Source organism: Athene cunicularia (assembly GCF_003259725.1).
Source record: "Athene cunicularia isolate RWA chromosome 14 unlocalized genomic scaffold, athCun1 chr14_part1, whole genome shotgun sequence".
Taxonomy (NCBI): domain Eukaryota; kingdom Metazoa; phylum Chordata; class Aves; order Strigiformes; family Strigidae; genus Athene; species Athene cunicularia.
Genome location: NW_020799118.1, coordinates 7,602,706 through 7,615,587, shown reverse-complemented (window position 1 = coordinate 7,615,587; position 12,882 = coordinate 7,602,706). Strand labels below are relative to the sequence as shown.

Below are 12,882 nucleotides of genomic sequence, written 5' to 3'. Positions count from 1 at the left end.
CCCCCCCCAGTCTGTAAGAAAAATAGTGAAATAGTGCAATCGATCAGCAGGGCCAAGGAACAACCACGTGGGCACCCGCCTGCTCCCCCCACCCCCCCGGACACCCACTTACCCCGCTGTGGCTGCTGAGCTGGTGCAGCCCCACGCCCTGCCCGCCTGCTCTCCGTGCTCCTGTCACACAACACCCACCGGGCTGGTCACAGAGGCGGGGGGGTGACAGGATGCTGAAGCAGAACTGGATTTGTTTTTAAGGTCTGCCAGGGCTCTGCTCTACTGTGTCCTCACGCCCACCCTGGTCAAGGCTTCAGCTGGCACCTCAGCTCCTGTGTGCCAGCATGTGCAGGCTCAGCTAGAACTTGTCTTACTGTTCTGTTTTGTAAAACTCAACCTTCAGCATAAATGCAGACCCTGTGCTTAAACCAGCGTAACATTACTTGAGGTCACTGCCAAAGCAAGGGCCTGAAGACCCTTGTTTAGTTTATGCAACACCAGAGAAGTACTGAAATACACTTAGGTATGAACGTGGAACATGTCCTGAATACTTGAAACCTGCAAAAAAAAAACCAACCCCACAGCTCATCTGCAAGCTGTGGTTATACTACGTTGGTGTGACATTCTCGTGTTCGACAAGAAATACACGATCCACGGTCCTGAGACAAACTGTCCAGCGCTTTGAGCACAACATCTGGCATGTGGTCTGTGATCATCTTGGGACTTATTAAAATGCTGCTGAAGACTGTTTCAGTTGACCACCTTGCTGTATATTTAACATCTGAAGAGCACAACCTAAAAAAAACAGAAACGCACCACACGTACAACAGCCCAGACTGCCAGAACCGGAGCTCAAGGCCAAGCCCAGAACAGGCCCCCCCAGACCCTGCTCAGGGAGGCATCAGAGCGCGGTTCTGACCTGCCCCAGCCTGCAGTGTCCCTGGAGGCAGCGCTACGCCCTGCACCAGTGACAGCAGCTGTCAAACAACCCTGCTCAAAGAACCAGGGGAGGAGCCTGAGGGGTTAAGTACTGCACATTCACACGGTTAATGTCACATTTAGGGAATAAGACACAGTGGCAGCAGTAGGAGACTAGACACTAGATTTAAGGCTGCGTGTATGTATTTAGGATTTTATTTTACAGAACAGTGCATGATGGGGGCTCTTGTGTGCTAGTCCAATTAAGAAAAAACATGATTAACTGCTGTGCTGTGGAATAAATGAAAGAAAAGAAATGAACTCAAAAGTAAGGTAGAAGAGCAACCCTTGAGAAACCATGCCAGGCCACAAGTGTTAAAACATCTAACTTGTAAAACCAGTATCAATATTGTTAAACATTAAAGATGTGAAGCTTAAATAAAATATTAATCTACTGAACAGGAGGAAAAAAAAGTGGACTTCTCCATCCCTTTTCTTCCCTCTTCTGTACAGTACAGATTTCCCACCCCCCCCCGTAAGTCAGTCTTATGCAAGTTACAGATGCTCTTATTTCCATTTGGGAATGAAATGAGAGGATATCAAGTACTGCCTAGCTCATGGGCTGTTTCAGGTTGTTTTGTCTAAAAAACTAGTATCAATGAAACACAAACAAAAAACCCATAAACACAACACTGCCCCAACAAAACCCCAATCCTCGCCCTTCCAGCAGTTTCAGCTTTTCTGCTGTCTTTGTCTCACCTTCCTGCACACAGGAAGCCAAGGACAGGGAACTAGAGGCTGCATGGGCACTCTGCTTACTGGGGCAACTGCACCTCTCTAGTATGGCTCGGCTGGTGTTATGGGCAATAATTTGCCTCTTTCTCATTGCCAATATTCATGTGACTACTCAGTAATGAGGTATTTTGTTATCACTTCACTCCTACCAGGACATAAGACAGTTGCAGGCAGGAACTGCAGCCTGCCAAAGCTGAACCTCACAGTCATCTCATTTAAAACCATCCCCTGAGCACATGCAATGTCTGGGCAGAATAAGGCACGCAGGCATGAAGAGAAACAGTTTCCAGGGCCTGAAGTGGAACAGAAAGAAGCAGGGCGGCAGAGAGTAAAAACTGAAAGGCTGCTTAATGTGTCATAACCACAGATGGGTATTGGAGATGCAGATGAGATGCAAAGCTGGACATGTGTACTTACAAAGTGAGAAACAGCTTTAAGATTTTAGGAAAACAGGACAGGGGTGTTCATTATTCTACTTACCTCCTAGAGCTGGATTCTTCTACAACATGGATAATCTTTCCAGGAAGATACAGATGAGGATACTGAGGTGGTGAATTTAAGTGTGACTCATCCTCAAGGGCGTTGTATGAAGGTGACCGATGAACCATTAAACTCTCCTCAGCCAGCAGTGGCTGGGTAAGGGCATCTTGGTTTCTACCATCCAGCTCAGTTGGGAAGTTATCTGGATCTCCTCCAAATACTTCGTACCAACACCCCCGCAGCAAAATCTGGTACTGAAATCAGAAAGAAACACAGCTGAACTGAGGTTTGGCACCTCTTCAAGTGACTTGTTCTAGTTGTGTGCTTGCACACACACCATCTGAAACTACAATGAAAAGATTAAAAATGACTGTATGCATATGCTCCCCAAACTTCTTGTTTGAAAAAAGCCCTTACTGCACTCTCCCCACAGTAATATCTACTTCACTGATATCTAACCCAAGTCACTAGTAACACTACAGAAAACATGATGATCTTCACCAGACAAATGTGTGGAATCTGCTCTGCAGATTTTTCTTGCACCCGTAGCTTCTAACCGTCTGTTATCTTATTCTGTATTTACAACATCACCCAGGCCCTCCACATGACTCCTCATCCTGGGACTACACAGAAATCTTGTGGGTAAAGCAGATTTAACTTTAGCTGTTCGGAAATGGCAGTTCTGAATCTTTAAGCCACTCCCCTATACCTCCAGTATCATCTCGCCCAACATCACACAGTTTCAGCACTTTTAAAACTGTGTTTTCACTAACAGTAAAAAGAAGAGGTAAGCAATTACTACTGTTACAGAAAAATGTTTGCTTTCCAAATGGATTCTGAAGATAAAATGTAAGTAAAAGAACTTACTTACTGATACTAAATGGTTATTAAAGGAAGTAATCTTACTGATTTTTAATAATTTTAGATGATTTTCCCCCCATCTTTATTTTTTAATAGTTTCCTTTATCAGCATTATCTAGCAAAGAGATCGTTTCAGGTCTTGGATGTTACACACAGGTATCTTCCAGGTCTTTCTGAATCTTAATTTCCAACAAGACAGCTTTACAGGATAAGAGACTAACACAAATGTTGCCAAATTAAAAACAAACTTTTGTTCCAAAACACAACCGTAACTCTCATCATTAAGATTAAAAACACACACACCAATTGTCATTTCATTAAAGCTGGGGCTTAACCCAGGTAACAATTCCACTGACTTTTAACCAGGAACTGCATTTAGTTACCTTGGGTCTGTTGCAGTTTGCCACAATTCTCACTATTCTCCTCTTTAAATCCTCCATGTTGGGCATACTTAACCTGTATAAACACATGTAGAAGAAAGTAAAGCAAAACCTCCTATCCTCTGCAATCTGACACATCCCTGAAAGAACAATTTAAAAATATTTCCATCTCACCTTGCAACAAGGTCCTTTCCAACAATGACTGAAACAATGAAATGCTTAGTGTAATCTGCCAGTGATTTGCTTAAAAAAAAAAAAGATGCACTTTAGATATACTAAAGAGATAGTCACACTTGAGTTTTATGATGATCTTTATCATTCAATAAAAATACAAATATGTGGCAACAGCAGCAGCATTTGCAGTCAGTTCTTCAATCAGCTTTCAGACCTACTTGCTGCAGATGACAGAGTAACTTCAATGCTGATAACAGCATGTGTGGATGTCAAACAGGCCAAGCTAGACTAGGCAGGTGAGCATTTTCTTTCTGAAACATTTATTTTAAACTCTAATTATACTATCTGAATTTACTAGATAGATGTCATTCTGTTATTTCCCCAAGAACTCGACTGTAATTCAAGATTGAGCACATCTAATCCTGGTGGAGAATGTATAAACAAGCTCCTAACACAGTCCAGCCCAGAGTTATCATCTAACATATTTGTCAACTACTTTGAAGATTTTTACATCTTTGGCACAGAACCAAATAGCAGAAGTAAGTCTCCTACCTTAAGAGTCCTCCTGGAGGAGAAAAGGCATAACATCTTAATGTTGGGAAAGAGTTCCTGAGCATGATCGCCAATATAGAAGCTGTTCCACCACCCAAACTGTGACCAACTATCACAAGTTTATATTCCTACAGACATAAAGAGAAGTCTGAAACATAGACGGACACAGAAAAAGCTTTGAGTAATTTTTCTGGCAAACCAAATTATTTGGAAGGTAACTTACTGGAGCAATTGTGAAAGCCTGGTTTAAAATTCCATCATTTATTAGCTTTCGATAGATGTAATTTGCAGCTTGAGTTATTCCCTACAAGACAGGATTTAGTTAGAAGAGTATATCCAATCTGAAGTGGGATACATGTATACTTTAAATACAACACCATCACAGAAAAACTTTCTTTTTGCAGAGCTGGTCTTTTCTTTTAACATGCTCCTGACAGAGGTCTAGTTATAACCAAGTGGTCTTGTCCATAATGGTTAAAAAGTTTTTGGAACGTTTAATAAGGACATAAAGTCTGACAAGAGGATTACAAATTCTAGCTTGCAGTTCCAGAGGCAGCATTTGATGCAACAACCAAGTCACTGAAATAATTTGTGCAATCCATCTCACAAGAATACTCTTCCATTCAACTAAAGGATCCCATGTGTTCATAGTTTCCTTACTGCTGAGATGATTTAAAACCAGCTACAGACTGCACACACCTTATGCACAAAGCCGTTCTCTAGAACATCCTCCAGCGTCAAGTCTTCACAATCTGCTGACAGATCAGTGAGAATGTCCTGTAAACAAGAGCTTTTGTCAGAGCCCTCTGCAGGGCTTCACGGCTCTTGGGTCCGGCTCTGCTACTCCACACTGCCACAGGGACATCACCAAGCTGAACTCCAAGTTTGTAAGCAACAGAACACAAGCCACCATAAGCCACCACCCAGGCAAATATACACAGCAATCACAATTCTGATTTCAGCAACTATTTCCAAGCTGCACAGACAGACATTACAAATGCACCTCCACTTACAGTGAAAAGGAATTACCTCTGCCTGCCCTCCATCTCTCTCGCAGTGGCACAGGGAATATTACCCCTCCAAGGACAGGAGGGCTGACAGCTTAAGCCTGGAAGACTCATACCTGAGAGTGAGTTGTTTTCCCGTGTGCCCGTGTAACAAAGTTTCCTCTAGACACTACAGTTCACCCATTTCTACAAAGCTAATCATATAGATCAGATGGATGATACCTCAAAAGACAAGGTTCCTCTCACTGCAACCACAATAGCTTCTTTTTTGTGATCCAAAGCAACAAAAAATGGAATCTCATAGATCTGGAGGGGAAAAAATGTAATCAGTAAAGACACCAACTTTTTATAAGAGTAAACATTTGTCCTCACCTTCTGAAAGCTCTCTTACTGAGCTCTCTTTATTGTATTATGGAAAGAAGCTGAATTATTTTCTTATCAAGTTATTATAAGTGTCTTTATTGCAATACTGAGACAGATTTATGTCAATGGTTTTGTGGCTGTTCCTTTAGATTAGGAAAAAAAAAAAATCAGAACTGAATGCTTCAGGGCCTGCTTTCACTTGGCTTTGCATCTTGCATGTTATAAATGCTGAGGGCAAAAGTAGAAACTCCACCCCTTGCTTTCACTGAATTAATCACTAAGTTTTTTTGCTGAATGCCTGTCCAGATTGTTTACCTTGTTATGAAAACTGATATGAATGAAGTCTCTGTACTGCAGTCCTGTTATTTTTAGGATGGATCCAAAGTGAAAGTTATGACGATCACTGCCAGTTATATCAGAATCTGTTGGTCTATTTCCGCAACTAACAAACACAGAAGAGAAAAACTTTCATGTTCAAATTTTTTAGGTTTCCTTTCAAGGAATCAAACTCAGTTACATTTGCAGAAGATTTCTGCCAGGAATCAAATGTTCTTTTGAAAATTTTTTTAATATATTTTTTTTCCCAGTAATACCAGTAGTCTGATACAAGATGTCACCTCCGCCCACAAACCTGGTTTTGCCGAGCAGCATGCCATACATTTTCAGCTCAAGGACTGGCAAATTACACTGTTGCTACAGGACTATCAGCAGGGTAAACAATGCAATAAGAGAAAAATTCTTAAGACTACAGGCCAATGACAGAAAATACAAACAAGCAAAGGGGAAATTAAAAAAAATTCTGTACAGCAGGCTTCTCTCATGTTTTATCCACTGTATTATGTGATTTGGGTTTTTTTCCAAGTAATTTTTATTTCAGTAGGTTAAATAATTTCATGTTACTAATTAAGAAAATAATGATTACAGTCACAATGTCCGTGGTCACTTAAATATACAGTAATCCTACGCAGCATTATGCATACTTCAATACTGACTGTAAACATTTTTTTAGTAAAGGGAGAAAAGGGAATAAAAAACCATGGAGATTGGAAGGACAGGTAACTTTTGCTAATCCTTTTAAGACAAGGAAAACTGTTGGTACATACTTATTTCTACACATACATGTGCCCAGAAGGTAGCTCTAAAAAGCCTCAATTTAAAATGTTTGGTTTATTTCCAATTCTTCCTTTGTCATTTTGCTAAATGAATTTTATCTCTCCCAGTCACAAGCTTATCTTAAGAAATAAAAGCTAATGTGTTTCTGAGGGTGGAAAGATGTTAGAATTTTGTTTCTACTTTGATGTTTCAATTTGTGAAAGATAACTCCACCAGTCAAGCTCATGTACTCCCAAGAGTGATATAAAGTAATGCAACAAAAATTTTGCTACTGAAACTATTTTATGTCTGCTAATGCTAGTTAAATAAAAGGAAGTTATGTGTTTTTAAGCTCTTGATCGAACCTACCAGTCACCACTGAGCTTACAGAGGGCAGTAAATGGGTTGGTGTATATGTAGTAGGGCCAGCCATAAGCAGCTGCAGCGAACAGCATGTAGTGAGCAGCATTCTCCAGTTCAATATCCAAATCGTCTGTCTGAAAGGACACGGGGAAAGAAAAGGAAGGAGAGCAAGAAAGGGGTGTTAGGCAGCCCCAAAATAAAACCTGAACGCATACTAGTGAAATGAAATGTGCACTACCCAAAAGGAAAACCTCAAGGTCTGAGAAGAATCAGAAATAGCCACTGATATTCCAGGAATAAGCCTGTTTATTTACATAGCTACGCAGCTCAAGGATCTTGAAAAGCTCTCATTAAATTAGTTTCTTCCAAACTTATACATCAATAAGCTCAATACTGAACACGGCATTCACTCCAAATATGTTAATTAAGGATGTCAAAGGAATGGCTAAGGAGCCTGTAGCAGACCTCTCTGGTAAGCATGACCCCATCACACTGGCTGGATTCAAAAGGAATTTGATAGAAATTGATTGAATTAGAATTAACATACTTGGAAGAAACACAGACCAGAGAAGGTGAAATAATTTACAAAGGCATTTTACCATAAAGAACTAGCAAAAACTAGCAAACTGTAACCTGTTTTTGCTTCTTATCTTGTCTGGGTATTTGCAGTAGACATAAACAGACCACAATACTAAAAGACTAGCTTTTCAGTTATGTGCACATTCTCTCCCAGCTCTTCAACAACAATCAAATGTCCTAAATGGCTCCTTTTTGTACTTATTTCCCCATTCATTTAAGTTCTATTTATACAAAAGCAGACAAATGTTTTGACTGCAAACTCATCAAGATGTCTTCACTGCATGTATTAATAAACTGTTGTGAATTTTTACAGTGGTGTTTAATCTTGTTAAACAAACAAAACCAAAACACCCTTGTGCAAAGAACTGCATTTCAACTTGATCTGGTACCACCTCTTAGAGTAATTGTGCCAGAGGCTGCAATGACCCTATCTTACCACAAGGGATGATGGAGAATGACACAGGACTTCTTCAGGCTCTTTTGGGCAACTTTCCATTTTATCTTGCTCTTGATGGAGCAGAGTCAAACCAGCTGCTATGTCACTTGGCACCAGATCAGTGTCCTGTACAAAGAAATGAAAGGGCGCTTAAAACTATCCCACACCTCAACACGGCAAGACTCTCATAAGAAAATGCACATGGAATTCTATTTTTTCAGTTTATATAAATGCATTTCACTCGGAGACAATGTGCATCGGAGAAATAGGTCACAGCAGCATCTAACCTCCCACCCCTTTTGTACACATCGAATGTTTTCTTCAGCAAGACCAATGACAATTCTACCCCTGAAGTTCATCACTTAACAAGATCCCTGACAGAGTCCTTGCTCAGCCATACAGCAAATAGCGGTCCAGACATTATTGATCACTGTTCTATACCACCATGTGAAAAGTCCTCTATGCTGAGAACAACTAAGAAAGATTTTACACAGAAGGCTCAAGGGTTTTTATTCAACTATCTGGGGCAGTTCTCTCTGTGTGATTCACATCCTCGAGCCTATAAACCACTGAGTAGGCTGTAATCAGCATGCCCAAGTACTGCTTCATAAACAAGAACTGTTAGTCTTGAAATCATGAACAGACTTCAAAGTCAACATTGAACCGACTGCCCAAGCAGTAGGTGACATAAACTAGAGCTCAAACACCACTCCCATTTGGCAGTTGCTCTCTGTTGCCAAAAAGCAACTTCCTGCATGTGCACGCTCTAGTCTGGCACGTGCTCAGAGGTGGCTCAGAATGGGAAGACTGCCGTAACATACTGTGGGGCTCATTTTTTTAATAGTCAGAAAGTAATCTGATTCTTTGTTATGGGTATAAGTCCTTACTCATCATCAGTAGGAAAAATGCCTCGATCTTGATAAATTTAGGGAAAGAAAATCCCTTGTTGTCCTGACTAGATACTCACCTAAGGAGAAAGAATGCTGTTTTCTCACAGCCTTTGTTAAAGGGAGAGAAAAATCAGTGTGTAAACCTTGTACAAGAACCACCTTTAATTTTGAAAGTGGCATATTCAAAACCTGATTTCAAGGCACAGGGTAGCAGGGACCTCTGGCTGAACAAAGGTACATGTGTGTTGCAATGTCTGCATTCAAAGCTAGTCAAAAGAGAAAAAAAAGCTTTCCATCTTACTGAGAAGTAGTTGCGGAAAAGCTCTGCGATACTCGTAAAAGCCACTCGATGATCATCATCTTGCACAATACAACAACACAGTAACCTGATTCTTTTTTCCCAGACTCTGGTGGCCGTGTTCTTCACATTATACAGCAACTGCCCTGACTGGCTGCTTTCCAGGTTCCGATTTACACTATCAGTGAGGTAAAAGGTCTTTTTTCCCCCAAGTGGATCAAAGACAATTACAACTCCAATGATGGTAAAGATGATGATAACCCAGCTGCAAAACAGAAGTGGGATAAAAAGTCCATGAAACCAGATGCTTCTGACAAGTATGCAAGAAAGCACAACTATAGATCTTGACAGAAAACAGTTAGGTATGAAATACTGTATGAACACCATCTGTTACAATCTTAAGGGTGCATATTTTGTTATGGGGCTTTCAATGCCCTAGGCACAAGAACAAGGCCATCGGCTCATTTCACACAGGGCACCAAACTCAAACTCACAGCCCTGTGCTTTGGAAATAGTAACCCAGAGGTATGAAGGCTCCATTTTTCACTACCAGTGATCTAGTTACTACCCTCTTCACACTTACCCAGCTTTCTACATTCCCACCTATCCCTCTCACCCTTCCTGATCTTCACCTCCTTTCCTTCACTCTAGCACGTGCTCTCTCAAGGCAAGTAGCTCAAGCTTGTTTAGGGAAGGATATCAACTTGTTCTACCTGTGTAGATATAAAAATTCTTCATCTTCCACAATGAAAACCCTTCTATGAGAAACCACAATCATTTATAAGAAATATCAAAGTCTCCAACTGCTGGAAAAGCCTTCAATAAATACATACAGAAAACACATCAGCAGTATTTTCCATCTCACGTACACTATCAAGCTATGATTTGGAGGGGAGGCACCTCTACCTTGCAATAACTGTCCCCATGATGACATTTATCACAGTCTTCTCACAGTGCACACTGCTGTCTGACACCCATACAGCTCCTAAAACAGCCCAGATGAGTTCAGGCAAATAGAGAAGTAGGCGAGTATAAAGTAGCTTGGGAAGTGATTTTCTTGGGCCTGGATTAGATATTGTTCCTGAAATGACAAGGAATTTAAAAGAAGAACTGTTCATAAATGCATCTTAATTACATAAAGTCCTACCTGGATATATGAATTTTCTGAGCTTTACAGGAAGTAAGGAACTTAATTGAAACTATATTTTCATACTAATGGAAAGCTATCACTGAAGCTGAGAAAAGAAAACCAACAAGAGCTGTGGTTCTTAGAATCTACTCTATTAATACCCAAAATCACTCTCTAGTCTGAGACAGTTCTGCAGGGAACTTGAAGCAGTAGTGCTGCACCCAGCAGAAGCCAAGGCAGCATCCTGGAGCACTGGCTCACCTACAGTTCCTCATGACTTCTGGTCATTTATTTAGCTTTTAGTCGGCTGAATATTTCATTTTTAGATGCTACTTTGCTGTACTACAATGAACTTCTATTTACTGAGTCACTAAATAATAAATTCGCTCACATTTTTATTTAGGAAAACAAAAGTAGCACTATTACCCGGACAAATACTTCTTAAGACTATTTTCTGTATTGTTAGTGTATTAAGAACCTCTCCCTTTCAACACTCTTAGGCAAGAGAAAGGGAGTAATTTTTGGCCAGCTCAACTCCTTAAACCAGTTTGGTGATCACAAGGTAACGAGGTGGTGGGGTGTGTGTGCTCATGTGTAGTCAGGGTAATTTGTAAAGGCTTAAAACACTGCAGAACAAAAAAACCTTTGGAAACTATTTTCCAATTACAAAGCTGTGGTTCATATCCAGTGACAAAGCTGTTTAGAAAGCCCTTGATCCAGTGGCCACTTATTCCCACTCCTGGGTTGTAGCCACTGCAGCAGCACAGAAGCTTACACAGATGCAGTCAGATGGAACTGTGGTCCCTGAAGACAACTTCTTTCCCAGCACCACAACCCAGAGTGTGAGTTCTCCAGTCAGGATCACCACAGGCATCACTAACCCCACATCAGTACAGTGCAAGGGGTGGTGCAAGAACCAGTGCTCCCAAATCCACATGCTATAACCCCAGTCCAAGACATCTCACCCTTAATTTTCTTGGAAATTGGGCCTCAGAATTCTTCAATTTTTCAGTTATTATGGCCTTGTAGATGTACTTTTATATCAAACAGCTCTTTTCTCCTTGGTATTTACATCTCTCACCTCTCTGGTCTGTCATAGTTTCTCTTCATGTACTCTCTATGCATCTTTCCATTTAAATAATTTAAATATTCTATTATTTACAATGTGATGTGGGAACCAATATATTAGAAATTGTGGGGTCTCATCTATTACTCCAGAGACCTCAATATATTTCAAATTAATCTTCCTAACATCACTTTGAGAATGAGGTGCCTCACCAGGAAAAAAGCTTTCCTAGCATTTTTTAACCCAAAATGAACCATTTCTACAAATGACTAAAAGTTGCATTGGGGTCCTTACTTCCATTTAGCCATTCACTTCAAGTGATAAGTCCTGCTCTATTTAAAAGTACTTACTGCATTAGTTTTGACATTTATATGGATCACTTTCCTGCGTGTGTTTTTTCCTAAGCAATCTACTGCAGCTAATGAACTTTCACAAGACATGACTAAATATGCCTATGCAAGGCAAAGCTAACATGGTACTTCAGATGAGAAATTGATTTTGAATAAATTCCCCTAAATTCCTGTCAGAGAGGTTGAGCTGTTCCATTAGAGGTCATGTATTAATGGTGAATGCAGAGGGAGTTTTTAAGATGTTTTGATGGCAATGAACATGTCACTATTAGCTGCACTAAGCTCTTGTATCCATTTATTATTTTAGATTCCTAACAGACGTAATACTATTAGAGCAAATATATTAATGCTGACAGTTTCTCAAGTTTGACTACCATAAGAGCACTTGAATTTGATCTTTTTAATATCAACTCCAGATTAAAAAAAAAATTCTATAATACAATCCTACTAGGCAAATATAAAATATTATTATTAACCGTTTACCTTGCATACTGATGTATACAAGAGCAGATAATGCGCATATTATAGAAGCCAAGAGAATGAGAAGGACGAGCAAGTAGCTGTGCAGTAATCCTCCCCCAGGACAGTTAAACTGCCCCTTATGAACTGTGTAAAGAGCAAGAATTCCAATCCACCTACACGGAAGAAAGATAATAAAAGTTACAGTTGGAAGGGAAAAGCGCATACTGCAAATTGATCACCTGATATGTAGTTTTTATCTTAATGAAAGCATTCCGCAAACACTAATAGAAAGGGAGTTGTTATATAATGAATATGTCAGACTGAAACGACCGCACGAATACTCAGCAGTAATTACAACGAAGTCGTTTGCAGACCGAGCGACAGACTCCCTTTAGGGCACTGCTCATTTCCGCAGGTGCCAAATAACGGAGGCCAATCTAAACAAAAGAATCATCGTATTAATTCTTGAAGTAACGAAACGACATTAGCGCTAGTCAGCGATTAAATACAACTAAGCGATTATGGTTCCGTGCGTACAGAAGGCAGCGCAGTGATTATATGACGCTACGTGATTATCTAACTCAAGGAAACCTTCACAAAACCGCCGCTTTCCCCCCCGCTGATGCAACGCTTCTGATGAAGGGGCCAACGCCGCAGCTGGCGGCCGAGGGAGCCGCTCAAGCCGCAGGAGGCCGC

General features: G+C 40.5%; 1 protein-coding gene across 1 annotated transcript; it reads right to left on the bottom strand.

Moving 5' to 3' along the window:
- Positions 1 to 247: 247 nt before the first annotated feature.
- Positions 248 to 12,768, bottom strand: DAGLB (diacylglycerol lipase beta). The gene is made up of 14 exons (XM_026859281.1): positions 12,208 to 12,768; positions 10,086 to 10,260; positions 9,183 to 9,444; positions 7,992 to 8,117; positions 6,983 to 7,110; positions 5,837 to 5,963; positions 5,381 to 5,464; positions 4,851 to 4,928; positions 4,375 to 4,455; positions 4,152 to 4,279; positions 3,600 to 3,668; positions 3,429 to 3,501; positions 2,185 to 2,438; positions 248 to 786 (listed from the first exon to the last, which is right to left on the bottom strand). The coding sequence occupies exons 1-14, from the start codon at positions 12,407 to 12,409 to the stop codon at positions 594 to 596; spliced, it is 1,980 nt and encodes a 659-aa protein (XP_026715082.1). The 5' UTR covers positions 12,410 to 12,768; the 3' UTR covers positions 248 to 593.
- Positions 12,769 to 12,882: the final 114 nt, after the last annotated feature.